Genomic DNA, 16,886 nt, shown 5'->3' on the forward strand with positions numbered 1-16,886 from the left:
GGCAGCTCAGTCTCTTTCACGAGCTCCTCCTCCGCCTCTCACCCACTAACTGTGGGGGTCCTTCAAAGTTCAGTTCTGGGTCTGAGTCCTTTTCTATTCTCCATCTACAGCTACTCCCTTGGAAAACTCATTTGCTCCCATGGCTTCAACTACCACCTCTAGGCATATGATACCTAAATCTACATTCCCAGCCCTCCCTCTCTGCAGTCTTCCTCCTGCCTTCAAGACATCTCTACTTGGATGTCCTCCCACCACCTCGAGCATACCATGTCCAAAACAGAACTCCTTATCTTTCCACCCAAACCCTGTCCTTCCCCTGACTTTCCCATCACTGTAAATGGTACCACCATCTATCTTGCCTCACAAGCCCATAACCTTGGTGTTATCCTGGACTCCTCTCTCTCATTCAACCCCCATATTCAACCTATCAGGAAATCCTGTGGGTTCACCTTTCAAAACATCACTAAAATCTGCCCTTTCCTCTCCATCCAAACTGCTATCACATTTAGATAATCACTTATCCTATCCCGCCTTGATTAATGCATCAGCCTCCTCGCCGACTTCCCAGCCTCCTGTCTCTCCCCATTCTAGTCTACACTTCACTCTGCTGTCCTGATAACATTTCTACAAAAAGGTTTAGAACAAATTTCCCCACTCCTCAAGAAACTCCAGTGTTTACCCATCCACCTCTGCATCAAACAAAAACTCCTTACCATTGGCTTTAAAGCATTCAATTCATTCATTGATTCAATCAATCACATTTATTCATTCATTCATTCAATCGTATTTATTGATCACTTACTGTGTGCAGAGCACTGTACTAAGCACTTGGGAAGTACAAGTCGGCAGCATACAGAGACGGTCCCTACCCAACAACGGGCTCACAGTCTAGAAGGGGGAGACAGACAATAATTAGACACACCACACTCCCAACACACTGCACCCATCCCTGCCAGGTGCACACATACCTACATGACACTGCACCCACCCTAGCCACACACACACACACACACACACACACACACACGACACTGCACACACTGCGTGCAGAGTACTGTACTAAGTGCTTGGAAAATACAATTCGGCAACATATAGAGACAATCTCTACCCAACAATGGGCTCACAGTTTAGAATCACCTTGCCCCCTCCTACCTTACCTTGCTACTGTCCCACTACAACCCAGCCCGCACACTTCACTCCTCTAATTCCAATCTGTTCACTGTACCTCAATCTCATCTATCTCTCCACTGACCCCTCATCCACATCCTGCCTCTGGCCTGGACCGCCCTTCCTCCTCAAATCCGACAGACAATTACTCTCCCCTCCTTCAAAGCCTTACTAAAGGCACAGCTCTTCCAAGAGGCCTTCCCTTACTAAGCCCTCCTTTCCAATTCTTCCACTCCCTTCTGCATCACCCTGACTTGTTCCCTTTGCTCTTCCCCACTCCCAGCCCCACAGCACTTACGTACATATCTGCAATTTTATTTATTTATATTGTTGTCTGTCTCCCCGCCTCTAGACTGAGAGCCCATTGTGGGTAGGGAATGTGTCTGTTTATTGTTGTAGTGTACACTACCAAGCACTTAGTACAGTGCTCTGCACACAATATTTGCTCACTAAATATTATTGAATGAATGAAAACTGAGAATAATGGACTTGAGAATTTGGGACAAAGAATTAATCCTGGGGAATGGATTAGAGCAATCTACCATTTATAGAGTTTGCAGTCACTGGAGGTTGCCGTCTATTTCAGAAGTCACTCTGCGGGTGGAGCCTTATCGATAAATCGGTCAATTGTATTTATTAAATGATTACTACACGCAGAACTCAGGCGGAATTATAAGACACGATCGCTGCTTCTCATAGCAAGTAGTCCAGCAGGGAAGGCAGAAACACAATAATTTACAAATCAAAGAAGAGGAAAGACAAATTGTTAAGAAGATGAGGAATTGCTTTACATGGTTGATATGTGAGTTGAAATGTACAGAAATGAAAAAGATGGGTCAGAATGCATAAGTGCCTAGTTGATACAGAAGTACTGAGGTGGTATTTGGGAGGATAAGTCCTGGGGAGAAGAGAAGCAAATGAGATAGGGTTCCTGGAGGAGATGTGATTTCAGAAATACTTTTCTTAAAATGGTATTTGTTAAACACTCACTAAGTATCGAGCACTCTTCTAAGTGCTGGAAACAGTCTCTGTCCTACATGGGGCTCACAGTCTAAGTTGGAGGGAGAGTAGGCGTTGAATCGCCATTTTGCAGTTGAGGAAACTGAGGCACAGAGAAGTTGTGATTTGCCCAAGGTCACACATCAGACAGGTGGCAGAACAGGGTTTAGAACCCAGGTCCTCTGGCTCCCAGGCCTGTTCTTTATCCATTAGGCCATTCTGCTTCCCTGAGACCACAAACTCAAACCCCGCTGCATGCTGCTTTGGATAACAATTATGGTATTTAACAAGCACATACTATGTGCCTAACACTGTTAAGCATTGGGAAAATCTCACATCTCCTCCTGCCTTCAGGACAGCTCTATGTAGATGTCCGCCCATCACCTCAAACTTAACATGTCCAAAACAGAGCTCCTTAACTTCCCACTCAAACTCTGTCCTTCCCATGACTTCCCCATCACTGCAGATGGCACCGCCATCCTTCCTGTCTCACAAGCCCATTACCTTAGTGATATCCTTGACTCTTTTCTCTCATTCAGCCCACATATTCAAACCATCACCAAATTCTGTTGGTCCCACCTTCACAGCATCGCTAAAATCCACCCTTTCCTCTCCATAAATCTGCCCTTTCCTCTCCATCCAAACAGCTATCACGTTAATGCAATCACTCATCCTACCCTGCTTGGATTACTCTATCAGCCTTCTTTCTGACCTCCCCAGCCTCCTGTCTCTCCCCACTTCAGTACATACTTCCCCCCGACCCCCACTTAAAGCTCACACCCGCTCCAGGAGATACTCCCAGACTGAGCTCCCCTTTTCCTCTGCTCCTCCTCCCCTCCCCATCTCCCTGACTCCCTCCCTCTGCTCTACCCCCTCCCCGCCCCACAGCACTTGTGTATATCTGTACATATCATTATTCTATTTATTTTATTAATGATGTATATACAGCTATAATTCTATTTATTTATGTCACTGCTATTGATGCCTGTCTACTTGTTTTGTTTTGTTATCTGTCTCCCCCCTTCTAAACAGTGAACTCATTATTGGGTAGGGATTGTCTCTATTTTTTATCAAATTATACTTTCCAAGTGCTTAGTACAGCGCTCTGCACACAGTAAGCACTCAATAAATATGATTGAATGAATGAATGGAGGTTGTCCAGATCATTTTTCTACAAATACGTTCAGGACACGGCACCCTGCTCCTTGAAAACCTCCAGTGGTTGCCCAACCATCTCCATGTCAAACAAAAACTCCCCACCATTGTCTTTAAAGCACTCCATCTCCTTGCCCCCCTCCCCCCACCCCCCGACCTCACTTCTCTCCTACAACCCAGCCTTTTCACTTCACTCCTCTTGGGCTATGTGCCTCCATCTTGCCTGTTTCAATACCGAGCCCTAGCTTTCATCCTGCCTCTGGCCTGGAATGCCCTCCCTCATCAAATCTGACAGACAACTACTCTCCCCGACTTCAAAGCCTTATTGAAGACACATCTCCTCCAAGAGGCCTTCCCAGACTAAGCCCCACTTTTCCTCATCTCCCAATCCCTTCCGCATCACCCTGATTTGCTCCCTTCACCCCGTCCCAGCCCCCAGAGTAGTTGTGGATAGCGATCTTCTATCGAATGTAAAGAAGGAGGAAATGCACACAATCCACCTCTACCTCCCACTCTAATTACTCATCACTGTTAATTTACTGTCCCTGCTGCCCACCTAGAGTCCACCTCCAACTTTCTGAACCATTTCTACCCCTTTCTCCTTTTCCTTCTCTTTTTCTCCATTCCAACACTGGTCCTGGGGGATTTCAACATCCACGTGAATGTTCCTGAAAACCTTTCTACTGCCTGCTTCCTCTCACTCTTCAACTCAACTCCCCTCCTGCTCCCCACCACCACCCCACTCACTAACTTAGACACATGCTTGATATCTGCTTGATATTGTCAAGATCCACCCTTTCCTCTCCATCCAAACTGCTACCTTGCTGGTTCAATCTCTCATCCTATCCCGACTGGATTACTGCATCAGCCTCCTCTCTGATCTCTCATCCTCCTGTCTCTCCCCACTTCAGTCTATACTTCATTCTGCTGCCTGAATCATCTCTGTGCAGAAATGCTCGGGGCATGTTATTCCCCTCCTCAAAAACCTCCAGTGGTCGCCAGTCAACCTACGAATCATGTAAAAACTCCTCACTCTCGGCTTCAAGGCAGTCCATCACCTCACCCCCTCCTACCTCACCTTCCTTCTCTCCTTCTACAGCCCAGCCGACACCCTCCGCTCCTCTGCCACTAACCTCCTCACTGTAACTCATTCTCTCCTGTCCCGCCATCGACCCCGGCCCACATCATCCCCCTGACCTGGAATGCCCTCCCTCCACGCATCCACTAAGCTAGCTCTCTTCCTCCCTTCAAAGCCCTACTGAGAGCTCACCTCCTCCAGGAGACCTTCCCAGACTGAGCCCCCTTTTTCCTCTCCCCCTCCCCATCCCCCCACCCTACCTCCTTCCCCTCCCCACAGCACTTGTATATATATTTGTACAGATTTATTACTCTATTTATTTTACTTGTACATATGTACTCCTCCACCCCACTCCCATCTCTTGCCTTTAATGACCTTGCTATATTTCTCATCAAAAAAATTGAAACCATTTAGCCTGGTCTTCCTAAACTCTCCTTTGCTCTTCTCCAGTTCCTTCCTTATCCTGTCCGCTTTTTGATTCTCCTATTTTTCCCAGCAGTATCTCAAGAGGGGATCTCCTTTCAAAATTGACACTCCCAGCCTGTGCCTATGACACTACCCTCTTGCACCTTATCAAAACACTTGCCCTCTTCTTCCTTCCCTCCCTGCTATCTTCAACTGCTCACTTTCCAATGGCTCCTTCTCCACTGCTTTCAAACCCACTTCTTGCCAAATTCATTGGCTTCTATCCTTCTCTGCTGCTTCAACACTGTTGGCCACCACATTCTCCTGGAAACACTACCTAATTTTGGCTTCACCAACGCAGTCCTCTCTTGGTTCTCCTCCTATTTCCTGCCTTGACTATTACAGCAGCCTCCTTGCTGACCTCCCTGTCTCCTGTCTCTCTTCTCCCCAGTCCATATTTCACAATGCTGCCTAGATCATTTTCTTAAAATCCATTCAGACCATACCATGCCCTCTCATCAAAAACCTCCAATGGTTGCCCAACCACCTCCGCTCCTAACAGAAACTCTTTATCATCAGCTTCCAGGCACTCAATCAATGGTGTCCTTCCCATCTTACCTCACTCACCTCTTACTACAACCCAATCAACCCACTTCACTCCTCTAACACTAACCTTCTCTCTGTACCCCAATCTTGTCTATCTTACAACCGACCCCTTGCCCAAATTTTCCCTCCATCCTGGAACTCCCCACCCCTTCATATCTGGTAGAACCCCACTTTCCCCATCTTCAAAACCCTTCTAAAATCACATCTCCTCAAAGGAATCTTTCCTGACTAAGCCCTCATTTCCTGACTAAGCCCTCATTTCCTCTCTCTGCCCTCCTTTCTGCATTGACTATGAAGTTGGTTTTGTACCCCTCAAGCACTTTACTACTCACCCCACCCCCATGACATTTATGTACATAGCCTTATACTCTTCTATTCCCCTACTTCATCATTTATTTCATTGTCTATCTGTAGACTGTAGGCTCCTTCTAGACAGAGATTGTGCCTACCAACTCTATTATACTGTACTTTCCCAAATGCATGGTACAGTGCTCAGCACCCAGTAAGGGCTCAATGATACCACTGATTGCTTGATGGGTACTTGTTAAGCATTTACAATAGCCAGTTTACTGTGTTAAACTCTGGAGTAGATGCAATGCAATTACATCAGACAGTCTCTGTGCCATATGGGGCTCACAGTTTTAGGGAGGGGAAAAACAAACATTTCATTCCCATTGTATAGACAAGGGAACCGAGGCCCAGAGAAGTTAGATGACTTGTACCAGATCACACCACAGACAAGTATGATCTTCCTATTTCTCGAACTTTTTTTTCTTGAATCTCCCACTCCAGGAAATGAGTAATTACTTATCTAAGATCTTACAGTTGGCTCCATTGCCAGCAAGTTTCTGTTTCCGAGTTTGGTCCATAAAGTTATGAAATAGTTTCACTTTCCATTTTCCAGATTTTTTAAATGACTAAAACGTCATCTGCTTAATCACTAGTCATGCATATAAGCCAGAGTGATCCAGAGAAAACAACTGCCTGAACCATCTCTTTGAAGGGGAAGAGAAACGGATTGGACTTTCTGGACTTGAGTTCTGGAAAACTCCTGACGAACAGCAGTCATGAGGTAAATTAATCATTCTTTTATTTATTCAATCGTATTTATTGAGTGCTTACTGTGTGCAGAGCACTTTACTAAACTCTTGGAAAGTATTGTTTCTCTCCCCTGCAACTGTGTGGAGTGTGTCTGAATATACTTCATTGTCTTTCATTCAAATTCTTGAACAGAACAGCCTTGCCACCTTTCACCCCTTGCCCGGAAAAATGAGCTGCCCTTCAACTGTTTCCTTCAAGAAATGTGTCTGTTTATTGTGATATTGTACTCTCCTGAGCTCTAGTCATGCTTTGCACATATGAGTGAATGAATGAATAAAAGCCCTTCCAAGTAGTATTGATTAATTCATTCATCCAATTATATTTATTAAGCACTTACTGTGTGCAGAGCACTGTACTAAGCACTTGGGAAGTACAAGTTAGCAACATATAGAGACGGTCTATACCCAACAATGGGCTCACAGTCTAGAAGGGGGAGACAGACAGCAAAATGAAACAAGTAGACGGATGTCAGTACCATCAGAATAAATATAATTATAGTATATACACATCATTGATAAAATAAATAGAGCAATAAATATGTAGAAATAAAATAGAGTAATAAATATGCACAAATAAATACAAGTGCTGTGGGGAGGGGAAGGGGGTAGAGAAAGGAGGTGAGGTAGGAGGGGGCGAGGTGATGGACAGCCTTGAAGCCGAGAGTGAGGAGTTTTTGCTTGATTTGAAGGTTGATAGGCAACCACTGGAGGTTTTTGAGGAAGGGAGTGACATGCCCCGAGCATTTCTGTACAAAGATAATCCGGGCAGCAGTGTGAAGTATAGACTGAAGCAGGTAGAGACAGGAGCATGGGAGATCAGAAAGGAGGCTGATACAGTAATCTAGTCGGGATAGTAATGAAATGGTGTTAATGAATAACCCCCCAAACTCCACTCCCTCACTTAGTTTCCAGATAAAGAGCAAATAGGATTTCAGTGATCTGTGAAACCAGCTTCCCAAGCATTTCCCAAGTATCAGGGTTTTGCATTACACTTTCTTAGGTCAAAAAAAAAAAATTCCAATTTAAAAATATTGTATGGATCAAATTTTAGGTGAACTGGTCTCTTAGATATTTGACTGCATTTTCTTTTTAATGACTTCAGTATGGACTAGTGGAAAGAGCACAAGCCTGGTAGTCAGAAGACCTGGCTTCTAATCCCAATTCTACCACTTGTCTGCTGTGTGACCTTGGGCAAGTCACTTCACTTCTCTGTGCCTCTGCTACCTTATCAGTAAAATGGGGATTAAGACTGTGCGCCTTATGGGAGACAGGGACTGCATTTGACCTGCTTATCTGTGTTTATTACAGTGCCTGGCATAAAATAATGATAATAATAAAAATGATTATGGTATTTGTTAAATGTTTACTTTGTGCCAGGCACTATACTAAGTGCTAGGGTGGATACAAACAAATAAGATTGGACAGTATCTGTCCCACCGGGGGCTCACAGTCTTAATCCCAATTTTATAGATGAGGGAACTGAGGACCGGAGAAGTGAAGTGACTTGCCCAAGGTCACAAAGCAGACAAGCAGTAGAGCCAGGATTAGAACCCATGACCTTCTGACTCCCAGGCCTATTCATTCATTCATTCATTCATTCAATCATATTTATTGAGCGCTTACTGTGTGCAGAGCACTGTACTATGTGCTTGGGAAATACAAATCAACATATAGAGACGGTCCCTACCCAGCCCATGAACTATCCACTATGCCATGCTGCTTCACATAGTAAGTACTTAACAAATGCCATTAAAAAAATGGGATTTCACCCCATTCAGTTTAGGGGGGTTGAAATTAAATAAACTAAACTGTTATATGGTACTCTCCCAAGTGCTTAATACAGTGCTTTGCACACAGTAAGTGCTCAATAAATGAGAATGAATGAATGAAAGAATATAAGACTCGAAATGCGTAATTTGCAGTTTTCAATCTCGAGAAGGCAGCACTCTGTGCAGAGCGTCAGGATTTCTAGTAATGTTTCTCCAAGCAGCGTGGTTTAGTGGAAGGAGCACGGCCTTGGGAGTTAGAGGTCATGAGTTCTAATCCCTACTCCACCACTTGTCAGCTGTGTGACTTTGGGCAAGTCGCTTAACTTCTCAGTGCCTCAGTTACCTCATCTGTAAAATGGGGATTAAGACTGTGAGCCCCATGTGGGACAACCTGATGACCTTGTATCTACCCCAGCACTTAGAACAGTGCTTGGCACATAGTGAAAGCTTAACAAATACCGTCATTATAAATAGCAATTTGTTATAATGGTTAGAGCTTGGGCCCAGGAGTCAGAAAGTCATGGATTCTAATCCCGACTCCACCACTTGTCAGCTCTATGACCTTGAGAGCCACTTGTCTGCTGTGAGACTTTAGGCAAGCCACTTCACTTCTCTGTGCCTCAGTTACTTCATCTGAAAATGGGGATTGAGACTGCAAGCCCCACATAGGATGGGGACTGTGTCCAACCTGATTTGCTTTTACAACCCCAGTGCTTAGTACAGTGCCTGGCATCTAGTAAACACTTAACAAATTGTCTTGTCTTATGCTGTCAAGCCATGTCCGACCCATAGCGATGCCATGGACATATCTCTCTCAGAACACCCCACCTCCATCTGCAATCTTTCTGGTCGTATATCCATAGGGTTTTCCTGGTAAAAATATGGAAGTGGTTTACAATTGCCTCCTTCCGTGCAGTAAACCTGAGACTCCACCCTCGACTCTCCACCCTCCTCCACCCTCTCCCCCTCGTCCCCCTCTCCATCCCCCCATCTTACCTCCTTCCCTTCCCCACAGCACCTGTATAAATGTATATATGTTTGTACATATTTATTACTCTATTCATTTATTTTACTTGTACATATCTATTCTATTTATTTTATTTTGTTAGTATGTTTGGTTTTGTTTTCTGTCTCCCCCTTTTAGACTGTGAGCCCACTGTTGGGTAGGGACTGTCTCTATATGTTGCCAACTTGTACTTCCCAAGCGCTTAGTACAGTGCTCTGTGCACAGTAAGTGCTCAATAAATACGATTGATTGATTGATTGATTGACTCTCTCCCAAGCTGCTGCTGCCCAGCACAGAGGAGTTTTGACTTGTAGCAGATTGTCTTCCACTAACTAGCCACTGCCCAAGCTAGGAATGGAATGGGTAGGCCTCTGCCTGACTCTCCCCCCTGTAGTAGAGACTGGTAGAGTACTAGAAACTCCCCAGGTGTGACCCTGAGAGGGGAACTTAACAAATAACATAATTATTATTATTGTTACTTCACTTGTCTGTGCCCCAGTTACCTTATCTGTAAAATGGGGATTGAGGCTGTGAGCCTCATGAGGGACAGGAACTGTGTCCAATTCGATTTGCTTGTATCCACCCCAGCACTTAGTGCAGTGTCTGGTATCTGGTAAGTGCTTAACAAATACCATCATTATTATTATAATAGTAGTAGTAGTAGTAGTAGTAGTAGTAGTACTAGTCATAGTAGTAATAGTAGCTCCCTGCCCCTGGGAGACTGGGAAATGTGGTTCTCCCCCTCCTCTGTCAGCTTCAGTTCCTGGATATTGATTGACCAGAGTTAGCTCCATTGTCACGGAATACTCTCCTCGAGTTATTCTTGCCTTTGTAGTAATAATAATAATAATAATAATGGTGCTGAGGATGGTACTTGTTCATTGCTCACTATGTGTCAAGCACTGTTCTAAGCACTTGAGTAGATATAAACTAATCAGGTTGGACACAGTCCCTCTCCTACACGGGGCTCACAGTCTTAATCCCCATTTTACAAATGAGGGAACTGAGGCACTGAGAAGTGAAGTGGCTTGCCCGAGGTCACACAGTAAACAAGTGGTGGAGCCAGAATTAGAATCCACATCCTTCTGAATCCCAGGCCCGTGCCCTATCCATTAGGCCAAGCTGCTTCTCCAAACTGTAGGCAGGAGGGGAGCAAACCAGGTCCTGAGCTTTCCCCCTTGGTGGGCTACCGTCACCTCCTATCCTGGGGTTTGGCGGGGAACGATCACCCCACCGGCACCTTTTTCTCTCCACCTTCCCCCATGTTTCTGGGCCTGAAGACGATAAAAAATGTCCTGAAGCAATTACTGTTATTTGGCAAACTTCACTTATAAATGGCTCAAAATTAACTTTAACCTTAATTTAACAACTAAACAAATACATTTGATTTTTAATTTTAAAAGTAGTCAGGATCAAATGGTGTCAGCTATGGCACAAACCTGTTCGGTACAGCCCTTAACTTAATTTGTCATTTTTATCCATTTTAGTGAGATGGCCCAGAATTTCTTACATACCATTCTGCAGCAACTGGCCTGCCATTTCACGTGGGATTTAAAGAAGGAAGATATCACCCTTGAAGATCTCGAAGGTAGAATCTGTGATCAGATTGAGTTTCTCATCACAAAATCCAAATTTACCTCATACAACCTCTTGGCTTATGCCAAGTACTTACAAGGCCAAAATGAGGAAGCCTTGGAAAGTTTGAGAAATGCAGAAGAGGAAATTCAGTTCTATTCCAAAGAAGAAGCCGAAATTCGACATCTGGTTATCTGGGGAAACTGTGCCTGGGTGCATTACCACATGGGCAATCTTGACAAAGCTCAGAACTACGTAGACAGGATAGAGAGAATGTGCAGCAAGCTTTCAAGCCCCCACCGCTACAAGGTGGAGCGGCCGGAAATCTTCTGCGAAGAAGGGTGGGCGCTATTAAAGTTTGGAGGGAGATATTGTGAAAGGGCTAAGGTGTGTTTTGAAAAGGCTCTGGAACAAGACCCCGACAACCCAGAGTTCAATTCTGGCTTTGCCATCACGGTGTATCGTCTAGAAGACTTTGACAGACGAGGCCGTTCTAATAAACGCTTCTCCCTAGAGCCTCTGAGGCAGGCAGTCAAGCTAAATCCAGGTGACCCATATGTCAAGATGCTTCTTGCCTTGAAGCTTCAGGACGTACACCAGGAAGCTGAAGGTGAAAAGTACATCCAAGAGACCTTAGTTAAACACTCATCATCACCTTACGTCCTCCGCTACGCGGCCAAATTCTACAGAAGGAAGGGCTGTGTCGATAAATCTCTGGAACTCTTAGAGAAGGCCTTGCAGATTACACCAAATTCTGCCTTCCTAAACCATCAGATGGGGCTTTGCTACCGGGCCCAAATGATTAAATTAAAGCAAGCTGCAAATTACAAGATGCGAGGGACAAATGAAGAGAAGGTGAAAAAATTAGTTGAAACCGCCATATTTCATTTTACAGTGGCAGTGGAACAGAAAGCAAACTTTGTGCATGCCAACACAGTCCTTGCTAGCATGTATGCAGAATTAGGTGAGCATGAAAAAGCAGAAAAAATATTCCAGGAAGTATTTCGGATGGAGAATATTATAGATACTGAAAGACAAGAAGCCCACTTGTACTACGGTCGCTTTCAAGAGTATCAAATGAAATCTGAAAGCAATGCCCTTAGTCACTATGTAAACGGGTTAAAAATAACAAAAGACTCAGAGGTAAGAGATAAACTGAAAACTTTAGTGCAGAAAATAGCCAAAAAGCGACTGAAGCAAAACAGTTCGGATTCGGAGAGTCTGGGTCTCCTTGGGTTCGTTCACCAGCTGCAGGGAGAAACGAAAGAAGCGGTTGACTACTACCAGAAAGCTCTGAAGCTGGATCCTGCTAACGACGAATACTCCAGTGCCTTGTGTCACCTGAAGCTCAAAATATAAGCCTGGGCTTTTGATTAATCAACCCATCTCCCTCATGAATGCTCTTTTCAGCATTCTCTTTCAAAAATAAGTGTGAATGGTGTTATCTTTCCCAACAACCATCACCAATATATGATATTAAAATACTTTTGTTGGACTCTGTTCATAGACTTTTTTTCACTCCTCCTCTGCCTTAGAGAGTAGGAGTAAGGGTGACCCTTCTTTGCTGATTTCCTACTTTTTTAGATGATTTGAATTTTTGCCCTAGAAGTTTTTAAATTGACTTTCTTAAAAGATTGGTTAAGAAATGATTGAGCGACAGCAATACCGAATTGCCATTCCCCTTCATCTTCATCATTCTGTTTTGGAACTGTTGGGGTGAGCAAAGGTAACCACTGGACATGGGAGTTTGCTATCCCATCAATGGACAACTCCGTTGGTGAAGGTTCTGCCTCTTCCTGGAAGACAAATCAATCTCCTCTCTGTGACAACAGCTGGCCGAATCCATTACTGGGGATTCCCCTCCCTCTATCACTTGACCAGTCAGCAACCCTCTTCCCACAAAAGCTGAAGTGCAGTACTCTTCCATTCATTCATTCATTCATTCAATCTTATTTATTGAGCACTTACCATGTACAGAGCACTGTACTAAGTGCTTGGAAAGTACAATTCGGGAACAAATAGAGACAATCCCTACCCAACAACAGGCCCACAGTCTAGAAGGGGGAGACAGGCAACAAAACAAAACAAGTAGACAGGTGTCAATACCATTAAAATAGATAAATAGAATTATAGATATATACACATCATTTATAAAATAGAGTAATAAATATGTACAAATATACACAAGTGCTGTGGGGAGGGAAAGGAGGTAGGGCAGAGGGAGGGAGTGGGGGCAATGGGGAGGGGAGGGGGAGCATAGGAAAAGGGAAGCTCAGTCTGGGAAGGCCTCCTGGAGGAGGTGAGCTCTCAGTAGGGCTTTGAAGGGAGCAAGAAGGCTAGTATGCTGGGTGTGTGGAGGGAGGGCATTCCAGGTCAGAGGAAGGATGTGGGCCAGGGGTCAATGGTGGGACAGGTGAGAATGAGGCACAGTGAGGAGGCTAGCCACAGAGGAGTGGAGTGTGCATGCTGGGCTGTAGAAGGAGAGAAGGGAGGTGAGGTAGGAGGGGGCAAGGTGATGGAGGGCTTTGAAGCCAACAGTGAGGAGTTTTTGCTTCATGCAAAGGTTGATAGGCAATCACTGGAGATTTTTGAGGAGGAGGGTGACATGCCCAAAGCATCTCTGTAGAAAGATAATCCGGGAAGCAGAGTGAAGTATAGACTGAATCAGGGAGAGACAGGAGGATGGGAGATCAGAAAGGAGGCTGATGCAGTAATCCAGTCTTAATAGGATGAGAGATTGTACCAATAAGGTAGGGGTTTGGATGGAGAAGAAAGGGCAGATCTTGGCGATGTTTTGAAGGTGAGACCAGCAGGTTTTGGTGACAGAGTGGATGTGTGCAGTGAATGAGAGAACAGAGTCAAGGATGACACCAAGGTTGAGGGCTTGTGAGACAGGAAGGATGGTAGTGCTGTCCACAGTGATGGGAAAGTCAGAGAGAAGACAGGGTTTGGGAGGGAAAATAAGGAGCTCAGTCTTGGAATTGTTGAGTTTTAGGTGGTGGGTGGACATCCAGGTGGAGATGTCCTGAAGGCAGGAAAAGATACGAGCCTGGAGGGAGGGAGAGAGAACAGGGGAGGAGATGTAGATTTGGGTGTCATCTGCGTAGACATGATAGTTGAAGCCGTGGGAGCGAATGAGGTCACCAAGGGAGTATAGATGGAGAACAGAAGGGGACCAAGAACTGACCCTTGAGGAACCCCAATAGTAAGGGGATAGGATGGGGAGGAGCCCCTGAAGGAGACTGAGAATGTATGGCCAGAGAGATTAGGAGAAACTGGAGAAGACGGAGTCCGTGAAGCCAAGGATAGACAACATGTTCAGGAGAAGAGGATGGTCGACAGTGTCAAAGGCAGCTGAGAGGTCGAGGAGGGTTAGGATAGAGTAGGAGCCATTGGATTTGGCAAGAAGGAGGTCATTGATGATCTTTGATAGGGCAGTTTCGGTGGAGTGTAGGGGACAGAAGCCAGATTGGAAGGGGTCCAGGAAAGAGTTGGAGTTGAGGAATTTGAGGTAGCTAGTGTACCCTAGGGATTCACCTAGATTGAACCCCCAAAACAATATGGTTACAAGGGCTGGGTGACATTGTTCCATCTTACAACCTTCCAATAAATTTCAATACAACTGCAATCAGGTCATTCATTCATTTGGTGGTATTTATCAAATGCCCACTTTGCTCAAATCACTGTAATTAAGTTCTGCGAGATACCACAAGAAAGGTGAACAAAACATGGCCACTGGTCCTCAAGGGGAGCAGCATTACATGGTGGATAGAGCACATGCTTGGGAGTCAGATGGTCCTGGGTTCTAATCCCTGTTCCACCACTTGTCTGCTGTATCACCTTGGGCAACTCACTTCATTTCTCTGTGCCTCAGTTATCTGTTGAATGGGAATTAAGACTGGGAGTCCCATATGGGATAAGGACCGGGTCCAACCCGAGTAGCTTGTATCTACCCCAGTGCTTTGTACAGTGCCTGACACATAGTAAGTGCTTAACAAATACCGTAAAGAAAAGGGGTACACCGTCTGCAAGGAGGCCTGGAAGGTTGGTGAAAGATTGAAGATGTAAAGATACCAGACATATGAAGACCAGGATAATTGCTCATGAACAGTGGGGTTTAGTGCAGTGCTCTGCACACAGTAAATACTTAATAAATATCATTGGCTAATGGATTGTTACAGCAAAGGGGCTATAAAGAAAAGCTGAATACAGTCATTTTTGCTGGAACATGTTTCCCAGCTGATTATTTTATGGTATTTGTCAAGTACTCACTTTGTGCCAGGCACCATTCTAACCCCTGGGATAGATACAAAATAATCAGGTTGGAAACAGTCAGTGTTCCACATGGGTCTCACAGTCTTAATCCCCATTTTACAGATGAGGTAGCTAAGGGACAGAAAAGTGAAGTGAGTTGCCCAAGGTCACACAGCTCACAAGTGGCAGAGTCAGAATTAGAACCCAGGTCCTGCTGACTCTGAGGCCCATGCTCTATCCTTATACATCTGTACTATAAAATAATAATAATGATGGCATTTATTAAGCACTTACAATGGGCAAAGCACTGTTCTAAGCATTGGGGAGATTACAAGGTGATCAGGTTGTCCCACGGGGGGCTCAAAGTCTTAATCCCCATTTTTCAGATGAGGTAACTGAGGCACAGAGAAGTGAAATGACTGGCCCGAAGTCACATAGCTGACAATTGGCGGAGTGGGGATTTGAACCCATGACCTCTGACTCCAAAGCCCATGCTCTTTCCACTGAGCCACACTGTTGATAGTCAAATTAGGGAACTATCTGTTGAAGAGGAGTGTCCTTCAAATTCAGGGCAATGTGTACTGACTGAACTCATGTTCATACTGTTGGACACAGGGTGTGTACTCTAACTTGATTAGTGCCTAACCATTCATTCATTCAATTGTATTTATTGAACGCTTACGGTGTGCAGAACACTGTACTAAGTGCTTAGGAAGTACAAGTTGGTAACATATAGAGACGGTCCGTACCCAATAGCAGGCTCACAGTCTAGAAGGGGGAGACAGACAACAAAACAACACATATTAACAAAATAAAGTAAATAGAATAGTAAATATGTACAAGTAAAATAAATAGAGTAATAAATCTATACAAACATATACAGGTGCTGTGGGGAGGGGAAGGAGGTAGGGCGGGGGGGATGGAGAGGGGAAGGAGGGGGAGAGGAAGGAGGGGGCTCAGTCTGGGAAGTCCTCCTGGAAGAGGTGAGCTCTCAGTAGGGCTTTGAAGGGAGGAAGAGAGCTAGCTTGGCGGGTGGGCAGAGGGAGGGCATTCCAGGCCAGGGGGATGACGTGGGCCGGGGGTTGATGGCGGGACAGGTGAGAATGAGGCACGGTGAGGAGATTAGTGGCAGAGGAGCGGAGGGTGCGGGCTGGGCTGTAGAAGGAGAGAAGAGAGGTGAGGTAGGAGGGGGCAAGGTGATGGACAGCCTTGAAGCCGAGAGTGAGGAGTTTTTGCCTGATGGAAACTCCTGCCTAACATGGAGTTTCTCAGTTTAGGAAGTCTATGAGGCAGGCTTACTGTGTACTTGTATGTCACGTACGCTTGGCATGATCATTCAAATGAGTTCCTTGAGATGCACTGTACTAAGTGCTTGGGAGGTGCAAGTTTGCAACATATGGAGACGGTCCCTACCCAACAACGGGCTCACAGGCTAGAAGCGGGAGACAGACAACAAAACAAAACATGTGGACAGGTGTCAAGTTGTCAGAACAAATAGAATTAAAGCTAAATGCACATCATTAACAAAATAAATAGAATAGTAAACTTAAATGAGTTTCTTGAGATGTAAAAGTCCTCATTTTTGCTTCTGTGTATGTTTGAGGACACAGGTGAGCCTATAGGATGTCAATTTCACTCAAACTTAATTTATTTCACTTAGACCTGGAAGGCTCCTGGCTCCTTGTATTTAACTTGAGGCTCCTTAACACAGCACACAATCCCCTTTACCGCCTTATCTTGGAAACACAAACTTCCCCACCAGGGGCATCTCA

General features: G+C 45.0%; 1 protein-coding gene and 1 non-coding gene across 2 annotated transcripts; one reads left to right on the forward strand and one right to left on the reverse strand.

Annotated features, from left to right (window-relative positions):
- Positions 1-6,395: 6,395 nt before the first annotated feature.
- Positions 6,396-12,394, forward strand: LOC119950300 (interferon-induced protein with tetratricopeptide repeats 5-like). The gene is made up of 2 exons (XM_038772573.1): positions 6,396-6,482; positions 10,773-12,394. The coding sequence occupies exons 1-2, from the start codon at positions 6,478-6,480 to the stop codon at positions 12,217-12,219; spliced, it is 1,452 nt and encodes a 483-aa protein (XP_038628501.1). The 5' UTR covers positions 6,396-6,477; the 3' UTR covers positions 12,220-12,394.
- LOC119924912 lies at positions 9,592-9,729 on the reverse strand. Its single transcript, XR_005449590.1, has one exon. It is a non-coding gene; the product is annotated as a small nucleolar RNA SNORA7 (small nucleolar RNA).
- Positions 12,395-16,886: the final 4,492 nt, after the last annotated feature.

This window comes from Tachyglossus aculeatus, chromosome 2, assembly GCF_015852505.1.
Source record: "Tachyglossus aculeatus isolate mTacAcu1 chromosome 2, mTacAcu1.pri, whole genome shotgun sequence".
Lineage (NCBI taxonomy): Eukaryota > Metazoa > Chordata > Mammalia > Monotremata > Tachyglossidae > Tachyglossus > Tachyglossus aculeatus.